We start from the raw sequence: 19,897 nt of genomic DNA on the forward strand, positions 1-19,897 counted from the left end.
GTGCATGTTTGCACACATGTGCAAGCACAGAAAATGTCCGATGTCAAGGGTGGCCTCAGACACCACAGCCAGGTTCCCTTCTCATGATCTGTTCTATAGATACCATACACCCTTCCCTCCTGGCCTCTATCTCGTCTCCATCTTTAGCCTGCTCTTCCATCGAAACCCAGGAAAAAGCAAAACGTGTCTGGGAATTAGAAGCTCGGGGACGGAGCTAGGAGGGGGTAAAGTTGAAGCAGGAAAAAAGTGAGGTATTGGTGACACTGTGAGATGCAGATGAAAGTCAGGGGTGACCACAGCCCTTGCTGCATGCCAGCAATGCTCACTGCTCTCTGCAGTCTCCCTTCCAGTGGGCTGGCACCATCCTTCCCAGGGAACCTCGTCCTGACCCCTCTCCATTCCTGCACTGCAGGCTGCCTCTTGTTCTTTTGCTGTCTCCACCTCCCTCCCAGAGCAGCCAGTGAGGGCAGCGTTGAGTGGAGGTGAGCACTCAACACGTGAGAGGTACAAAGAGCAAAGACTAGGACTCGAGGGCAGGCTACACAAAGGCAGGGGACAGAAATGATAGCACACCACACTACAACCCACCGAGAAAGGAAGAAAAGAACAGACAGGAAAAAATGTCACCCACTAACAAAGCCACACGCAGAGTCAAGGCATCGAGTGCGGGCATCCTACCTTGCAGGGATCTTGAACTTGGGACTGAATCTGTCAAAGAAAATGACCAAGGCAACTGAGTGGCCTGCTGCTGCTGGCTGGAGGCTTTGGCAGGAGAGGCTAGGAACAGGGCAGGGTCCCGTGGACAAGCCGTTCTGTCTTTTCCACAATGGACAGGAGGAATAAAGCCAGCCCAGCCAGAGCAGTGAAAGCATCACTCAGCAGAACAAAAGCGTGAGAGGATCGAGGACAAAGCGGGGAGGAGGAAGGCTGGGTGTATGAACACTGAACCCCCCCCCCCGCCCCCCCAGACCCTCTGGAGGGACACAGGGTGACACAATCCCATCTGGGCTCTCAAGCTGGCTGGGCCATACCCTCTTAGTCCCCATACAGCACAATATGATCAGCAGACCAGTATGGAATTATATCTACCAGGTGCTGTGTGGTCCAAGACCTTAGGGCACTGGTTCAGATGGTAAGCTCCTGAAGCTATATCTCTAGTTCTCAGAATACCTTATCAGAATACCTTATCTCAGAATACCTTATACCCAGTCCATCTGTGGGAGAAACAGACTGGACAGCCTTCATCTGCAGTATGCAGGCCTGGCATCTACTGTCTGCACCAGGCTGGCACAATGATGTCCTGACTCACACGGACTTGTTAGACAAGGTCTTTTCTGAGGCTGGGCTCATATGGAGGGGATGTCTGTGCATACTAGTCCCCAGTGGGTCGAGGAGGGCAGATTTAACTGCTGTCAAAGGAGGAGTCTGGGAGAACTTTCTACCTCCTGGTATTGCTGAAACCTTGTCTCTTCTACAGCTCCCAGATCCCATTCAGCTCCCAGCTTCCCCCCCTCAACTCCCCCAGAATAGGAGTAAGGAGCAAGGTGACGGCATATGGAGAAGCCTGAAGTCACTTCCTCCTCTCCTCTCATTGGCCCAGTCCATGTGGAAGCCCACTCCTATAGCCAAGTTGAAACTCCATTCCACCTGCCTGGGCCAACCCAACCAGGCAGGCCACCACTGTCCAGAAGGGGGTTCCCAGCCCTGGATGAGATCCCTAAGAGTTACCTTGAGGTATGGCAGGCTTGGCTTTCTTTGCAGGAGCTACCTCATCAGCCCTGGACTCAGAAAAAGATGCTGTCCTGCTGGGGGCCGGAGTCTGGGTGATAGAGAAGAGAAGGAGATACATCAAGGGTAGTGGGCCAGGAAAAAAAAGCCACTAGTCCTTGAGGTCTCAAAAGAAACGAGGTACCATCAGTGCTGGGAGCTCAGGCCTACAATCTGAGCTACTCAGGAGGCTGAGGATCTGAGCATCGAAGCTGGAAGCCAGACAGATAATCTGTGAGACCCATCTCTAATGAACCAATCAAAAGTGGAGGTATGGGGGCTGGGAATATGGCCTGGTGGTAGAGTGCTCGCCTCGTATACATGAAGCCCTGGGTTCGATTCCTCAGCACCACATATAGAAAAAGCCGGAAGTGGCGCTGTGGCTCAAGTGGTAGAGTGCTAGCCTTGAGCAAAAGGAAGCCAGGGACAGTGCTCAGGCCCTGAGTCCAAGGCCCAGGACTAGCAAAAAAAAAAAAAAAAAAAAAAAAGTGGAGGTATGGCTCAGTAGAAGAGCACCACCAGCCTTAAGCAAAAAAAGCCCAATAAAAGTGCTTAGGCCCTGGGTTCAAGCCCTAATACTGGTGCTTGGTGCACACAAACATAAATACACAAAACCCTTCAAAGAAAAAAAAGGTAGCATATACCAACTTCCCCTCTATTTCCCCCTGCTCACATGGAGGGGCAAGAAGGAAGAGGAGACAGATGGTTCTTTCCTGTGAGGTGGGAGGCTGGCCCTTACCGACGTGCTCCCGCTGGCGTTGAGGAGGAAGTTGGCAGTGTGGGCCGCAGTAGGTGGCTGGTTGGGGATGGGCCGGTGACCCAGGGCCATGCCCACAATGGCCGTCATGTGTGTCTCTGTGCCAAAGACGTGGATGGGGATGCCAGTGGTCTTTCCTGTGAGGGAAGGCAAAGACCCTAATGATTCAAGTCTTGCACTGTGTAGATACCCAGGTACCCACGTCAGCGGGACTCAGCAAAGGCCCCTCTATAGCTTCGCTCAGCACTTTCCGTGCCAAGACTGATGAACCAGCTGGTTTAAAGTTCAACACACCAAGAAGATCTTTCTAAAGACCATCTGCTGGCAAGAGGAAAGTAGCAGCTTTGGTGGCAATCTCTAGCTCTTGAAACCAAAGTTAGCAACTCATGGGGATTTGGTATTGGCCATCAACATCACCTTTGGAAAACTAGGAAAAGGGCAAAGACTTTTGTCTTTCCAAACCAAGGGCCAAGGCACAGAACAAGACTGTCTACTCTCGCTTCAGCCGCTAGAACTTCACATGAAGCCTTGCTCTATACAGAACTGCTCTTAGCAATGGGGCTGCACAGTAAGGAAGTTAAGATCAAAGTTGCTGATCCCCAGGTTCACTGATTTCAGGTTCAACGAGGCTTGACTTAGAGACGCCTCATTTTATTTCCCACTGACTGATGAGATACAGCTTCTTAAGAGCCGAGCTGGAGATAGATACCACAAAACCACTCAAAACGTTTACTCAGGGGAGCGAGGCAACCAACATGGGTGCCATTTCCCCACTTGTCCCATCTCAATGAAGGCCAACTCTCTCCCATTTTACCAGCTGTCCAGCACTTTTCTCTTGTCCCCCACATCCACCAGTCCTTGCACTTACTGCCTTAATCCCAGCCACCTCTCTGCTCTAGCAGCTGCCACAATCTCCTAGGGGCTCTGTGTGGCTACCCCTGTCTATTCTCCACCCAGAAACCAAATCACCCTACTCAAAGCTAAGTCACATCGTGCTATTCCTCTGCTCAAAGTCCTCCTGTGGCTGCCATCTCAATCACAACCCAGCCCCTCTCTCCCCCTGCCCCAGTGCCCTATACTTCCCTGCTAGTCCTGCAACATGGACTCTCCCATGGAGGGCCTTGATCCCCACTCTCTCCTCTGACAGTATCCCTGCTAAGCTCCTCTCTCTTTTCTTCCAGGCCTTGGTCTAAGTATCACATCTCAGTCAAACATTTTCTGGTCATCCTATCTCTTCCCCGGCTTTGTCTTCCTTCATGGCATTCAGCACTCTCTAATATGATACTGGTCAGGGTGGCAGAGAACAGAAGCAGGAAAAAACTGCCTCTCCAGAGTAGGAAGCAGGAGAGCATGAAAGCCCAAAGAATGCCAAGGTAGGTCACCAGCCCTCAAGGTGGGGGGGGGGGCGGGGGGGAAATAAGTCAGTTCCCCATCTTACCAACTTCTCCCATCACCCGTAAGCCCTCCTGATAGTTAGGGCCACCTCTTCGGACAAAGATCGTGACCTCGTGTTCCTTCAGGGGACCCTGGTAATCTCGAATGGCTCTCACGATGCCCTGGAAGCCCAAAGGAAGACGTGAATAAACCAGGAAGCTGTACATCAGTTATTTATACCATAAGCAAGTAGGCCAGGTGACTGTGGCAAGGAAGGGCTGCTTCTCATGACACATGGCAGGCCTTCACAACAAAGGATTAGCAAAGATCTCATACACGTTCAGTGAACTATGCACCCCCACAGGTCTAGTATGTAACCATTTGTAGTGGTGCTGAGGTGGTTGTGGGGGTACAGGGAGCCACACCCCCCCATAGATGTGCTGGGCCTGCTGGTCTTATATTGACTCCTGTCACTCATATCCCTTACCACAATTGGGCGACATGGCGGGATCTGTGTTTTTAAATTGTTACTATAAAGGTGATGTACAGAGGAGTTACAGTTCCATAAGGGGAATCTATGTTCTTGTGCAAGGATTCTCAGTGGTATGAAGAGACAAGTCTTCTTCAGGGACATGTTGCTTAAGTGAGAGAAATGGCTGGATATTCATCCAGTCTGGGGAGCAAGAGGCTTCAAAGGGATGTGTAGTTTTGCTTCTCCCGAGGGTTAATTTATGAGCCTTAAGTCTAATCTCTTACCAGCCACAGCATTGCATAGGATGCTCTATCATATCAAGTTGCTTCTCCAGACCTACCCCAGGGTGATCCCTTTACTGCAGGGCTGCTCAAGTTAATAGAAAGCTGCCAAGGTGCACCTGCTTCAGATCTGCCCACTGAGCTGTCCAGTTAGGGAAACTCTGTTGTAGGCAGGGCCCCTGAAGCAAGGTCCCTAACTCATGGGCAACTCAGGGTTGACACTCATTATTCTCAGGACATATGGAATGATGGGTAAGTGCTACAGTTTGTGAACAGCCAAATGAGGTGGCTATATTGAAGGGGTCAACTCTTGAGACACCTGAGCTCCGCCATCTCTCTTGATTTGTGGACACATTTCCTTTAAAGCATGTGCCAGGCCAATGGATCCCTGGCACCGGATGAGGTCATCAAAATGATGTCCTCATTCCATCAGCCCTTGGCTGACGATAAAGGGATAAAAGACCAGGAGATCCTAGCTATGCAGGAGCTCAAGGATTAGGATTTGAAGCCAGACCGGGCAAAAAAAGCCCCTAAGATTCTTATATCCATTGAAACACCAAAAACCTGGAAGTGTGGCGAGTGGTAGAGCACTAGCCCTGATTAAAAATAAAACAAAGAGCGCAGGCCTTGAGTTTAAACTCCAGTATGGCACCAAAAAGAAAAAACAGGAGCCACAGGGCACTCAGTGCATAGTGTTGAAAATGATGACAATCAGGTCAGTTCTCCAAAAACCAGGGTCCCTAAGAAGAGGGGAGGGCAACAAATGACCTCTCTCTATGCTGTAGATGAGAGAACTATCTCACAGCTAGTACTAGCTGATGGTCCAGCTTCAGATCCACCTCTCCCATCTCAGTGCCACCTGTGCAGCCCCAGACGATCTCCAACAGGAAATGTGGAGGCCAGTAGGGGCCAGACAGACCAACCCTGGGCCACAAGCCCCTACCCAGATTAGATATTAACACAGGAACTTTGCTTTCGCCAAAACCACACCTTAAAGGTGGCAGCCACGTTGGTGAAGTTCGCAATGCTGCCCCCGATGATGAGTATTTTGCCTGAGTTTGAAATAAGAAGAGGGGGAGGGGAAATGGTTAAAGAGGTAGACTTGAATATGGTCCCAGAAATCCAACTAAGGAGTTCTTCCTCCGAGCAAGAGTCCCTCAACTGTAAAGAGGCATCAGAGAGGAAGCACAATGGTCTCTCCTGATGTCCCTAACTCTATTACCCACACCACCCAGTAATGATTATCTAGACCCACAGGCTCTCTGCATGACTCTAGCTGGCACCCAGAAGTCCATCTTGGCTTCTGATACCTCTGGGGGTCATAACTATCCATCTCTATCTTATTCCCCCCACCCCTCTAGCTTAAGGAAGGGGGAACTGGTATGCAAAGGTCAGTAAAGGGAGACTGGGTGTCAAAGCCCGATGATATATGAGTTAATAGGAATTGAGCTTAGCGTATTCAAAGCAAGGATGTGCTGCTTCCCCTCCTCCTCCCATGTCCCTACCTACCCTACCTACAGGGCTGACTACACGCAGCCCACTGAGAGCCCCCAACTGACTACTGCTGTCACTGCCCCTTTGCAGTGGGGAAAACTGAGGTATGGAAATTAAACGACTAGTCCCAGGACATAAAGGACCAGGACCATAGCTCCAGTGACAACTAGCCCAAAACTGGTCCTGCCGCAGCACTAGGCCACCCCAGCAGAAGTGAGGGGTGTGCATGTTGGTGCCTCACCATCTGGGTGCTTCTCTCGGGTCATGAGGGAGAGGATGGTCTTGGCGTAGTCATAGGTCTGCTGCTCACTGGGGGCGCCTGAGTACTCCCCATAGTTCGCCAGCTCGTTGACACCCCCTAGATCGCAGATGGTATCGCTGCCGGAGGGAGGGATACATGAGTCAGTGTTGGCTGGGGCAGGGGAGGACAGCTGAATCCCTGGGACAACACACAGTCTGCCTCTCCCCCCCATCCCCAACACTCAACTCTCAAGCACTGAAATTAGCCTGTGGAACAGGTCTCAAACCCCGCCGCCCACCCTGCTAGCCTCACTTGAAGGTTAGTGCATTCCATGAGGCTCTTACAGCAGTACACTGGGCCAACCCCTGGGCTCTGTGGCCTTGAACAGACAGTGTGGGTAAAAGGTACAGTGAGCACCTGGCCAACACAAAGACATACCTATCGTATGTGGCCAGAGGCCCGCCCCCTCCCTCCCCCCCCGCCCCCTGGCCAGGCTGCCCAGTGAAGAACTGTCCTGGAGTAAGGGCAGCAGCCTGCCAGAAGGAACTGTGGCAGCTCATATATCTACACAGACTGGAGTAGACATCTACCCTGCTTTTAAGACTATCATTACTGGGGCTGGGGATATGGCCTAGTGGCAACAGTGCTTGCCTCGTATACGTGAGGCCCTGGGTTCGATTCCCCAGCACCACATATACAGAAAATGGCCAGAAGTGGCGTTGTGGCTCAAGTGGCAGAGTGCTAGCCTTGAGCAAGAAGAAGCCAGGGACAGTGCTCAGGCCCTGAGTTCAAGGCCCAGGACTGGCCAAAAAAAAAAAAAAAGACTATCATTACTTGCAAAGAGTGTGGTAAAGTACAAAGATTTGCATAGGTATAATAAGGCCTGGGAGGACACAGAAAAATGTGTGTACCGGGATGGCCAGCCGAGGAAATGACTGCGCAACTTTTTCACCTTCGAACTCATAACACTAACAAGGCCTCCTTTTGAAGCAGACAAGGTTGCAGAGGATGCTATACAGGGCAGGCCCTTACCAGAACCCCCAGAGCCCTCTGCGATATCACCACTTTCATTTGTTCTCAAAGTTCCTGGCCCAAACCAAGGCCAGAAACCCAGGACCCACACCCTGGCCACACATGGTGGTGGCTGGGTATAACCGGCCCCTTCTGTCACCTGTAGACGACGGAGGCACCACCCCCAGCCACCATGGTCCAGATCCTCCCCTTAGGGTTCAGCAAGGTCAGCTTCAAGCTTGCCCCACTTTTGGCATCCAGGTCTGCAATGTAGGCTTCCTAGACACCAGAGAACAACAAGTAGCTGTTGTGGTGCCCCCTGTGCAAGGTACCATATCCCAGGACCATTCATTCCCCTTTCCCTAGAGATACATCACAAGGTCAGTGTTCATCACATGCCTTAATGGGGCAGGGGAGAAAGGGCTGTTCAAGACCCTAGATGTTTGGGATAAAATATGATGGTTGCCAGGTGCTGGTGGCTCATGCCTATAATCCTAACTACTCAGGATCTGAGATCGGAAGTTCAAAGCTAGCCTGGGCAGAAAAGTCTGTGAGACTCTTACCTCCAATTAACCACCAAAAAGTTGGAAGTATAGCTGTAGCTCAAGTGGTAAGAGTGTCAGCCATGAGCAATAAAGCCAAGCTTAAGCACAAGGCCCTAAAAGTTCAAGCCCACAGTGCCAGCAAAAAAAAAGTAAGTAAAGACAGTGTCAGGCAGGGCCCTGGTGGCTCATGCCTGTAATCCTAACTACTCCAGAGGTGTAGATCTAAGGACCACGGTTCAAAACCAGCCCGGGCAGAAAAGTCCATGAGACTATTTATCTCCAATTAACCACCAGAAAACCAGAAGTGGAGCTGTGGCTCAAGTGGTAGAGCACTAGTCTTAACGTGACAGTGCACTGGCAAAAAAAAAAAAAAAAAAAAGGGTAGTATCCAGGGTTAGGAGTGTGGCTCAAATGGTAGAACACCAGCCCAACAAATACAGGACCCTGAATTTGAGCCCCAGTAATACAGAAAAAGCAAAACAAATCATAACATGATGGCTCCTTCAAGTAGCAAACCCACCCACAGCCACAGTCACTGCCTAAGAGCCAAGTCCTGGGCTGGGCCTCCTCTCTGGCTCTACTGTACCTGTCCCTCCCTCTCTAACATTTGTCTGTCTGCCTGCCTGCCTGCCTAGCAGAACCTATGCCCCTCCCAACCCCACCTGGCTGGGTTACTTCACAGAAAGCCTGATCCTGCTGGGAAGACTTCTCAGGATGGGGAGGGAAGGAGCAATTGAAATTCTCAGTGAGTGGCCGACAGAACTGCCTTCCCAACATGATTAGGGGGAGCCACTCAGAATGACCAAGAAGCAACAAATCAAGTTAAAAGCCCAGGGAGGTTGATTGAAAGCAAAATCTAAAAGGATTTCTGGCTGGGATTCCAAGGCTTGGCGAACAACCACCCCCACTCTGTTGGGATTTTAAGAAAATTAAATGGTTCTCGATCTTCCTTTCCTTGCCAAATACATAGCCAACTGCGGGGGGGGGGGGGGGGGAAACGGATGGACGGGGGACGGGGGCAGAGGGGGGAGATGGGACGGAGATGGGGACCAAATGCTCGTCTGAGATTAGTCATCCTGCCTCCTGACCCCCATCATCCTCCATCTCCTCTCCAAACCCCACCTTACCTCCGGATATGCCTCACGCCCAAAGGGTGGAGGGAACTCAATGTCGCCCCACTTCACTTTGCAGATATAGTCAGCTGTGGCGTCCACCTTGGCCGCCAAGTCAAGGACATAGACGCCATCTTTGGTTACAACTGGGAGAAAAAGAGGTCATCAGTTAGAGGTTCCAGGGAAGAAGCAACAACCAACCTCCAAAACCCACAGCAGACTCCCCAAAACACCTACTCTGGGGTAGATCCCCTGCTAAACCACATTTTACCAGGGTATTGTTCACTCCATGACCTTTCTGGTTAACAGGACAGGGAGAGCTATTGTGAGTTGCCATGGCAACATTCAGACATCTTGATCAAATGCTATATGCTTCCTGCTTTAAATATATACAACTCTTTACCCATCTATAGCCCTACCGTTTTAAAAAAAAAAGTGTTTTACTAGAAGTGTATTCAGTGGTAGATATGTTTACTAGGCACAAGGCCCTGTGGTTCAATCTCTAGCAGAATGGATGGATGGATGGTGTTTAAGGTAAACACTGCTGTTGGAAGACCTCCTAGGTATGTATGTATACCTGGAGCTCCTGGGTGTTCAGTTAGGGTAAGTTTCCATGCCTGATGGAGTGGAAAGCCATGGGTGTACTGGGCCCTCGGCCAGCAGGATTCATTCACTGCCACCTCACTGAGCATCCATCTTCTGTTCTCCCCAGGGCCATTTAGATAATTAAGTTACCACACAACCATCTGGCCCTTTAGAAAAGACTGCATTCTCAGCGGGAATCTGATTTGGTCTTTTAGCTTTCTGGACTTTGCCCTGAGCATCCCTGGCTAGAACCAGCCAAGCCATTCTCTCCCACACCGCCTGCCCCCTTCATGGGCAGAGCCTGCCTGCAGCAAACTCTTTGCTACGCAGGGGGTCAATGATTGATCAACTCCCTCAGAGGGAGGGGTAGATGCAGCCTCCAAGTGCACCAAGAGGAAAGAAGGGCCTGAAACGCCTAACCAGCTGGCTGGAACAGCAATCCAGTGCAGCTAGATCAAAACCAGGACTTCCCCACCACAGAATAAAACTCAAAGAAAAAGAGCTGGAGTCCGTTGGTTAAAAGACAGGATAATAGGGCTGGGGATATGGCCTAGTGGCAAGAGTGCTTGCCTCGTATACATGAGGCCCTGGGTTCAATTTCCCAGCACCACATATACAGAAAATGGCCAGAAGTGGCGCTGTGGCTCAAGTGGCAGAGTGCTAGCCTTGAGCAAAAAGAAGCCAGGGACAGTGCTCAGGCCCTGAGTCCAAGGCCCAGAACTGGCCAAAAAAAAAAAAGACAGGATAATAATTCCAAGAAACGGGAATGAGGGTTTTTTTTCCCCTTTGTTGTTTAAAAAGGGGGAGGGTAACAGATCTTCCTCTTTTTTTAGGGGGTGGTACAAGGGTTTTAACTCAGGATCTCACACTTGTTACACAGGTACTCTCTCACTCCAGCCATGTCCCCAGCCCTACTTGCATTCGTTATTTTTCAAATCAATTCTCATGCTTTTTGCCCTGGTTGGCCTCAGTCTGCAATCCTTTTATCTCTGTCTCCGAAGTAGCTGTGATTATAGATGTGAACCACGGAGCCTGGCTTGAATTAACTCTTCTGAGAATTCAGAAACAAAAGCTGGCACTAAGTGAGCTGGGAAACTCAACATGGCTGTGCAAATGTACAGGCACATGCTCGCACGCGCATGCACACACACATGTACTTACTGCCCTACGGGAACTCTTGATCAGGCTCTCTGTAGGCACTGGGACCCCATTTTAATTGGCTCTGGTCCCCCGTCCCCTACCCCACCACCATCACCACCACCACCACAGCACAGCCCATTACCAAGGGGGTTGATCTCGAGGTAGGTGAAGTACAGATCCTCGTAGAAATTGAAGAGGCCAGAGATAAAGCTGGCTAGAATTCTAGAGGAGAGAGGGAAAGAGGGACAGGCAATGCATCAGGGAGCGGATTCAGCAGCCACACAACCTCATCTCACCCCCAGCAATCTATCACCACGACTGACAGCCCCACTTCCCGATTCCTGCCCTGCTGGCCTCTTGCTGCGGCCTGCAAACACATACTCCCTGGCAGCCACGCTTCAGCCACTGAGGCGGAAAGGAGCTGTCAGGCACGGAGCTGGAGAAAGAAGTGTCAGACAGACAGGGGCCGTGGGGTGAGGGCTGCTGACGGCATATTGTAGGCTGATTCTAAGCTGGTATCCTCCCCTTGACCCCACACAGGCGGCTCTCTTCCTCAGGATGGGGTTTGCTCTTGTCTGTGTCTGGGACATGCTGGTCTCCCCCTCCCTGCCATCCCTTTCACTCAACTCTTTCTTGTCCTCAGGGGCATAGACCAACAGGTGTTTCTTGATATCCTCAAGATTCAGCTTCTCATCCACGCCAACAAGCAGCTTCTGGGCTTTGGCGTCCACGTCACCCACGTCCACTCCACCCTCATGGTGGAAGAGGACGTAATCTCCTTCTCGGGTAGCATAGATGCACACATAGAACTCTTCCGCCTTGCAGGTGAAGACAATGAAACGGGTGAGGGGCACAGAGCCTGGGAAGAGGGGGACAGCCAGCTCCCACCAGGAGAGGAACCCTGTGATTTCTTTCCTCAAACCAGTAGAAAACACTCACCTAGGGGCCCTGTTCACATCATCTTCCCCACCAGGGACAATGAACAGAGACAAGAGCCATGACGCCACCTTCCTAGCTAAGCCATTGTAACTCCACCTGGAGGTCCACTCTGTTGTCTACCCTAATTCTGCCCTCCCCTTTCCTCTACACTTCTGGACATCAAGCCCAGACTTTAGGTCTTGCAGTGCCCTGGGCCTCTGGTTTGGTCCCTTGGACTTTTCTCCATCAGCTTGACATTTGCCTTCGTTTTTGTTTTGTTTTGTTTTTTGCCAGTCCTGGGACTTGAACTCAGGGCCTGAGCACTGTCCCTGGCTTCTTTTTGCTCAAGGCTAGCACTCTACCACTTGAGCCAAAGCGCCACTTCCAGCTTTTTCTACATATGTGGTGCTGAGGAATCAAACCCATGGCTCCATGTATACGAGGTGAGCACTTTACCACTAGCCCTTGCCTTTTTAAGGGAGAGACACAAAGCTCTAGGGGAGAAGACCCAGCTTGGAGTCTGCCTCATGTACCTGACTATGGGGGACGAAGGGTTCAATCAGAAAGTTCTTCAGGAAGCCTCTGGCCTTGCCAACCTACAGAGAAATTGAGGGAAAGAAAACTCAGATGGATGGCATGTCTTTTATCTAGGGCAGAAGAAGATGGGGCCCACCCATACACTACCACCACTACTCGTAACAAAGAGGTAGTTCCTGAAGAAAGGCAACAGGGTTACAGGGTTCCTACGATCCAGACCTCAGGTGCCTGGGTATCATGGAGGCAAAGGTAGGAGGATCACGAGTTCAAGGACAGCTGAGGCTGTATAGCAAGACCCTATGGGGGCAAAGAAATTCTCAGGGAATGCCCTTGCTCAGCTCCTCACTCTGGACCAGCTACCCATTTGCTTCCTCTCTCCTCTGGAGGGTGAGACGTAAGCTCGACATCACCCCACCGCAAAAAGGCTTACTGCCCCACAAATACAAGTTCAGACAAATCAAGGCTATCTCAGAGTTCAAGCAAGGACTTGAGAACTTGCTAGAACAGGGGGTGAACACACTGCTCTACCTTGAAGAAGGCACTGTGACCCAGCCTGAGGACATAGTCCAGGCCTGGAGGCCAGAGGGAGGGAAGGAGAGCCAGAGCTTGACGAGGGAAAACATCTCCAGTCTCTCCTGGCTGAGGACAAGCCTGCCGAGCTAATCAGTGTGAGTGGGTCCCTGGCGGCAGCCAGGGCCAGACAGCCTGCATCCCAGGGCCCTGAACCCCCCGCCCGCCCGCCTGTGCGTCACTGCTGAGTCAGGGAGCAGACAGTGATCCATCAGAGGTAATGAGCCGATCGGGCTGGGTACAACACTGCCGCCAGCTCAGATGTCCCTGACATCCCCTTCCCAACAGCCAGTGAGAAGGGAGCATAATGTGCTTCCTGGGGCTATTACTCAACCCCCTACAGCCTCACACCATCCTCTCCCCAGAACTCAACAGTCAAATCCCTCTGCTCCTCCAGGTCTGTTCCAACTCCAAGCATCCCTCTATCCAGTGAGTGCCAGAAATACAGAAATGGACATTCAGAGTAGCTTTGAAGAAGCCCAATAAGATGCTGCCATTACCACCTTCATGCCTTCCTCCAGGGCAGCCAGATAACAGCCTACCCCTCGCCCACAATCACCCCTACTAACTGAAGGGGCAGCAGGCCTTTCAGAATTGTGTGCAAAGCCAAGTGCAAACAGTACACCCCTCTCAGGCTAAGCCAAGCCTCAGCTACCCACTTCTCCTTCCCTCTTCCTTGGGGCACAAGGAGATGACACAATTTTTATCACCAAGCATCCTTTCTCTTTCCTAAACCATATTTCACTCTAGCTGTCTTATCTACATAGTTGGAATGAATCATTGAGCACTAGAAGAATTGAATTTACCCTTAAGCACTATTAGCTATCTCATCCAGAGCCCAAAACATCTCTCTGCCTAAACGATTCCTCATCTCCCTTTGGCCATCTTATTTTTAGCTGCCCTCTTTGGTATGCACGCCACCACCAACTACCATGACGCTACTTAAAAACTGGGAAGAAAGAAGTTCTGAGAATGGGCCTCGGAGTCCCATCTGTGTGATCACTGAACAAACAGGCCCTTTTCCACCTGGCTCTGGGGTCACCTTCACACTACATCTTGTCTGAACAAATAACAAAGGCGTTTGTATTCCCTGATGTGGAATCTGGGAGCAAGCACCACTGTCGGCCCTGTTGTCTAAGGCCACAGCGCAGGGCATTTCTTCCCTCCTCCCTTCCACAGACGCCATGTGTCGGGCTGTAGGGGCCAGTTATAGCTGCTGATCTGAAGGTGACCATGTTGCTTCTGTTACCACAGCTCATCCACTCACCCTGACCCTACATCCACCAGACTCACCGTGGCCTCCTGTCCCAGCCGTGGCTTCAGCCAGGACTTGACTCCATCCAGAGTGAGGTTGACCCCGACTAGGCCAAGCTTTCCCCGCCGTTTGATCAGCTGGTCTGGCTTGACTACCAAGCTCTAGAACAAGAGGGGTTCAAGTTTAGAGTGAGGATGGAGAGAGGAAGATGCTAGGGATTCAAAACACAGGCTTTCAAATTCACCTCGCTCCCCAAGCTAAATCTCACTGTTTCCTAAGAATGAACTCCTGAGGCTTCCCTGCCTGCCTTGGCCATCCATACCCAGGATAGGCCTGACACGAAGTAGATGCTCAGTATGCACCTGTTGAATGATTCTTTCCCTTCTCCATGTAATGTACAAGCTTCTTCACCCAATCAAGAACTCAACACGGACTGGCTCATAATCCAAAAGGGAGAACAGAGACTGATCCTGGGGCCAACGCCATATCTGTTTTTAAACTCTATCTACAACAGGCTAACCCATCAGCCCCTATCTCTAGTGCCAGGAAACTTGCTACCTCCCCATCCTCCTTAGAGAAGGAAACAGTGAGTCCTATCTTACTCTCTGGGCCCTCTTACAGAAGTTGAAGAGTTTCCCAAAGGCCTCCTGACAATGCCCAATGCAGATCTGAAGATAGAAGCTTTCTCTCTGCCCTTCATCAAAACGGGCTAAACTTAACAGCCCCCATACATTCCTAACCCATTGCCTTTGGGGGAAGGAAGAGCATATACTGACTTCTTTTTTAAATTGAGCATCTACAAGTGCCAGACAGCACACTAAATGCTTCTTGGATGTTCTTGTTAATCCTTAGAGCTCATGGGGTATTATCCCGATTTGACAGCTGGAGAAACGAAAACTCAGGGATGTAAAATGGCTTGCCGCAGGCCACATGCTTAGCAGAGAGAGTTGTGCTTTGGATATCAGTTTGTCTGGCTTTAACCCTATGCCAAAGTACACCCAGGACACAGGGCCTGGAATGAACAAAGGCTCTGCTCAAGCCCCCTGCAGATGTACTTGACCTTTGAGCCACCTCTAATCAATTGATTGCTTTGTCTTCCTTACAGTCTGGGTCTAGAAGAAGGGTGCAGGGTGAAGGCAGGGCTTACCTGGCTGAGCAGCCAGGGGTGGTCCTGCAGCAGGCGAGCCCAGTCAGTGTCAGGGGTGACCCGGGCATACTTGAACCGGTTCTGGATGGCTGAGGTGGTGCAGATGTACTTGTAAAGGAGTTCTTTGCCCGTCTGCTCCGAAATGGCCTTGGCAGACATAGCTGCTGAGGGACCTGCTCTACCTGTTGGGAAGTGAAAGCTAGTTAGTAGGAGAGGGGTAGGGAAGTAGAGGCACAGTCGCCCACAGCAGGGGAGACCCACTCCCAGTTGCCCTCTAGACAATAAAACACAGGATCTCAGCTTTTCTCAAGAGGAGAAAAAGAAAATGTGGTCTCCACAACTGAGATCCTGCCTACTAGGGAGGCAGAGAGAGGAGGACTGAGAGTTTGAGGACAGTAAAGTTAGCAAGGCCCCATCTCAAATACCAAATAAAGCCGAGTGCTGGTAGCTCACATCTATAATTCTAGCTACTAAGGAAGCTGAGATCTGAGGAGCGCTGTTCGAAGCCAGAGCAGGCAGTTAAGTCCGTGAGACTCTTATCTCCAACTAAGCATGAAAAAATGTGGGAAACGGGGCTGTGGCTATAGTGGTAGAGCACTAGCCTTGAGCAAAAATGCTCAGGGACTGCACCTGGGCCCTGAAGAGTTCAAGCCCCAGGACCACACTAAGTAAATAAATAAATGCTGGGTGTATTGGTGGTTCACACCTGTAATCCTACCCACTCAAGAAGCTGAGATAGGAAGATTTCAGTTCAAAGCCAGCTTGGGCAGGAAAAAGTCCATGGGACTCTTATCTCCAATAAACCACAAGCCAGAAGTGGAGCTATGGCTCAAGTGGCAGAGTGCCAGCCTGGAGTGGAAAAAGCTAAAAGCACAATGCCCAGGCTCCAGTACCACACACACACACACAAAATAAAATAAAATAAAAATAAAAAGTAAAGCACAGAAGGGCTGAGGGCAAGTGGTAGAGAGCACTTGAGTCCCTGCATTCAATCTCCTAGCAGGATGATGATGATGCCCCAGCGGGAGGGATGGAGAGAAATGGCAAATGGCAGCTGCACCAGCAAAGGCAGAGGATCTGAAGATGGTGAGGAACACAGAGAAAAATTCAAGTGTTCATTCCCCTGGACGTACTGGCCTGAGTTCAACCCTGCCTCTATTCCCTCTGGGTAAACTAGCTCTGCTACAACCACATTCGTCCCAGAGCAAAAGGCAACTGGAAGAAGGGGAAACCAGGAATACCAGGAGTTTAGTCAACATCTCAGGGCTGGTCCTGCCTGAAGTAGGCACAACCACTGGATCACCCTGTGAAGAACACGGTCAGAATGGCCACGAGCTGGCTCTGCTCTCTCCACAGGTTTTTCCCACACCCCAACTTGTCACCACCGTCTACCACCACCACCACCACTACCACTACCACCACCATGCCACCACGGGCCAATCCAGAAAGTTTATTTAGCCTCAAGCAGGATCACACTCCCAAGGCCCTGATGTCAGGGGCAGGCAGAAGGAAAAGTCCTCTTAAAGCTCTTTTTCCCAGAACTCTAGACTCCCAGCCCTGAGTACACCACAAACCCAGGGTGGGGAACTGTATGTAACCTTGAGTATAACCCACCCACCCCACTGAGTCATCCATCTGTGAATTTGGAGCAATTACACTAAACAAAATAGAGGCCTCTCTGGGGACCACTCTGAACTGGTCACTTCTAACTAAGCCAGAGGCAAGGAGGCAGACTCATGCATTCCCCTGTGAGACCAGAGGAAGGGGAGATAGGAAAGGAAACCAAGCTGTGCATGCGAAGATCTTCAGATTCAGAGAAGTCATTCATATGTCCCACAAGATCAAGACAAATAAAAGAGGGAAGACCAGTGTCCCAGGGCCCATATGCCATGCTGGTTGAGCTTGAGATTCTAATCCTAGCTGGATGGCCTCCCTGTCTCCAGCTCACCACAATGGTCAGATTCAGTCTGGTGTCCAGCCCAAAGGGGCTCAGAAACCTTCCCGGTGCTTCTGGCCTTCCTCTGGGATGGCTTGTGAGCCCCTCCCAAATGAGTTTCAGAAGGAGACGCCCTAACCAGCTGCACTGCCCCCACAGTCCTCCATCCCCACCCACTGCAGCTCCATTTCCCAACCTTCCAGATGCAGACCAGAAAAACTGGTCTGCAAGCTAACAGGTACACCCTCCCACCCCCCTACCAGAAGACAGCCCCGGGGCAGATCATACAGAAGAGAGGAGGGGGCAGTACTGACCACCCTCAGCAGTCAGGGCACCTTGCAAAAAGGATCATGAACTCCAGGGGAAAGGAAGCCCTACAGCCAGGCTGCAGAAGAGAAAAGTCTGATACTGCCAGTACAAGAGTCCCCAGAATCAGGTACCTGCACACAAGATCCAAATGTGGACAGGGCAAGGGAAAGCAAGGAAACCTTCAGCAGCTGAAAGAAATCACTATTTTCTTGAACCACCAGATCAAATCCCAGATCCAAAAGCCCATCATCTCCAAACAGCCTTTGGAAACAGGGCAGGAGAGAAGACCAGAAGAGGGAGATGATACAGGATAAGAAAGACTTGCTAGGTTACTAAAAACAAGCAATTTGCCACCACAGCACTGTGGCTTGGATGGAGAGATTGAGGTAACGAATGTATAGAGTAACAGGAGAATTTGTAGAATAACAGGCAGGCCACTTGCTGCATATTCACCAATACAGGCTGAGAGGCAACTGGGGGGAGCAGCAGGAGAGAAAATGGACAGACAGTGGAGATCAGGCAAAACAGTCACTCAGTGGGATCTTAAAAGTCTGTCGAGGGCAGTGACTCTTAAGCTCATTGAGGTGTCACATTCTTTTGAGAATCTGAGGAAAAGCCTAGAAAAAAAATGTGTACTGAACCAACCATGCATATCTTTTGTTGTGGTGGTGGTGTTTTTTTTGTTTTTTGTTTTTGTCATGAGGCTTGAACTCAGGGCCTGGGTGCTTGTCCCTGAGCTCTTTCACTCAAGGCTAGTGCTCTACTATTTTGAGCCACGGCTCTACTTACAGTTTTCTGGAGATAGTCTCACAGACTTTCCTGCCCAGACTGGCTTTGAATGGTGATCCTTAGATCTCAACCTCTTGAGTAGCTAGGATTACAGAGTGAGCTGCCACTGGTGCCCCGCACATGCATATCTTTTTAAGGTGCTCCACAGACCATGACTTGATGGACTCCAGACTAACCACAGTTAAGAATACTGCTCCTGTGACAATGGGCATATCAACATAGGACTGGAGCAACCCCTCCCCCCAACCAAGTCTTAGGCTGCCTCTCCCAGTAGCTGAATACGCTGTTACACTTGTGATTAAGAGTTTCCCAGCAGAGCTTAGACCCCAGGAACGGTTATTAGCTGGTAACAAGTAAAATCTGCAAATTGTCTGGGAGAAATCATGCCAAGAAACCTGAAAGCACACTACAAGCTAACTGGGGTATTTTCTATACAGTAAATGCCCCAGGATTGAATTCGCTCACAGAAGCCCTAAAAGCAGCACAGCCGCAACCCACAGGAAAGAGCTGAATGAAAGGAGCCTGCTCTTCAGGAAGGTTCTTCTGAAACACAATCAGTAGAGAAAAACCATTGGGCATGCTGCTTAGGATCTTCTCTCTGGGAAGGACAAAAACAGCAGCTACCCAGTGTCTGAGGGCTCTTTCCATGAACACCCCTCAAGCTGTTCTTACTTTTTTAATGCAAAAGCAAGATTTTTTTAAAAATTAAAACAGAAGTCATTATAAATCGATAGCACACCTCCCCCCCCCCAAGAAAACAGACTGGGCAACTTGATCTAGCAATCAACTACCAAAAAAACCTCTTTGTACAAGGCGAAAATTACCCTTCTAAGCAGCTGGAGTCTAACCAGATGTTTCCCCATACCCACACACACTCCCCAGCCCACCCGACATCTCAGAAACCCCTGGAGCTGAGGGAAGCGAGACCCAGAGCAAAATTAAGAGTGGAGAGGCGGAGGGGGGGATGGGTTGGTAGACCAAATTCCTCTTTTTAGCCAGGGGGGGCTTCCAGAGACCCACTAACAACAGAACTCCACAGCACAGTATCTGTCTAATGAGGCTGGAGGAAAGCAGCAGGCACTGGGACTGGCCTTCTGCCAGCCCCTATAGGAGGACGGTGGCAGCATCCTCTGCCCCCCCCCCCCAAGGGACCATGCCTAAGTCTTGACTCCCTGGGAACTTTGGGATGGGGGCAGGAACCGGGCAACCCGGGCCATCTGTCGTCTACCGCTCCTACCGCCGCCGCCCGGGGGTGACCAAGGTCCTCGCGGAGTCGCCAGGCCGCAGGAACCCAGCGGGCGGCCCGACCCACCCGCGTGGCCCGGCCCGCTCCCTCTACAAAACTAACTGGACGGGCCCGAGCCCTGCGAGCGAGGGAGAGGAGGATGAGCCGCCACCCTCGTCTCCACTTCTCACTCCGGCAGGCGCTGGGGAACCCGGATGGGGCCAAAAAATAAAAAGGCTCGGTAAGTGCGCCTGGGTGGGGCGAAGGGGGAGCCCGGGATGCGCGGCAAAGGCAACTTGGCGGACCGGAGAGAAGAAGCAAGGTCGGCAGCAAGCCGGATGCAAACTCCCAGGAACTAGAACGTGGGAGAGTCGGAGGGCCGGGCTGGAGGGGGCGGGGAGGGAGGAAGGGAGGGAGCACGCGACCGGCAGC

The 19,897-nt window shown here is 51.1% G+C and overlaps 1 protein-coding gene across 1 annotated transcript in view; it reads right to left on the bottom strand.

Moving 5' to 3' along the window:
• Window positions 1-19,897, bottom strand: part of Acly (ATP citrate lyase) — a 45,381-nt gene that overhangs the window by 25,148 nt on the left and 336 nt on the right. Inside the window, 13 exon segments of the mRNA XM_048365156.1 lie at window positions 679-708; window positions 1,729-1,819; window positions 2,507-2,661; window positions 3,963-4,080; window positions 5,642-5,703; window positions 6,387-6,523; window positions 7,558-7,676; window positions 9,070-9,200; window positions 10,922-11,001; window positions 11,407-11,597; window positions 12,231-12,293; window positions 14,098-14,220; window positions 15,207-15,388. Of these exon segments, the coding sequence (XP_048221113.1) occupies window positions 679-708; window positions 1,729-1,819; window positions 2,507-2,661; window positions 3,963-4,080; window positions 5,642-5,703; window positions 6,387-6,523; window positions 7,558-7,676; window positions 9,070-9,200; window positions 10,922-11,001; window positions 11,407-11,597; window positions 12,231-12,293; window positions 14,098-14,220; window positions 15,207-15,365 (1,459 nt within the window). The 5' untranslated portion in view covers window positions 15,366-15,388.

This window comes from Perognathus longimembris, chromosome 17 (assembly GCF_023159225.1).
Source record: "Perognathus longimembris pacificus isolate PPM17 chromosome 17, ASM2315922v1, whole genome shotgun sequence".
NCBI classification, from domain to species: domain Eukaryota; kingdom Metazoa; phylum Chordata; class Mammalia; order Rodentia; family Heteromyidae; genus Perognathus; species Perognathus longimembris.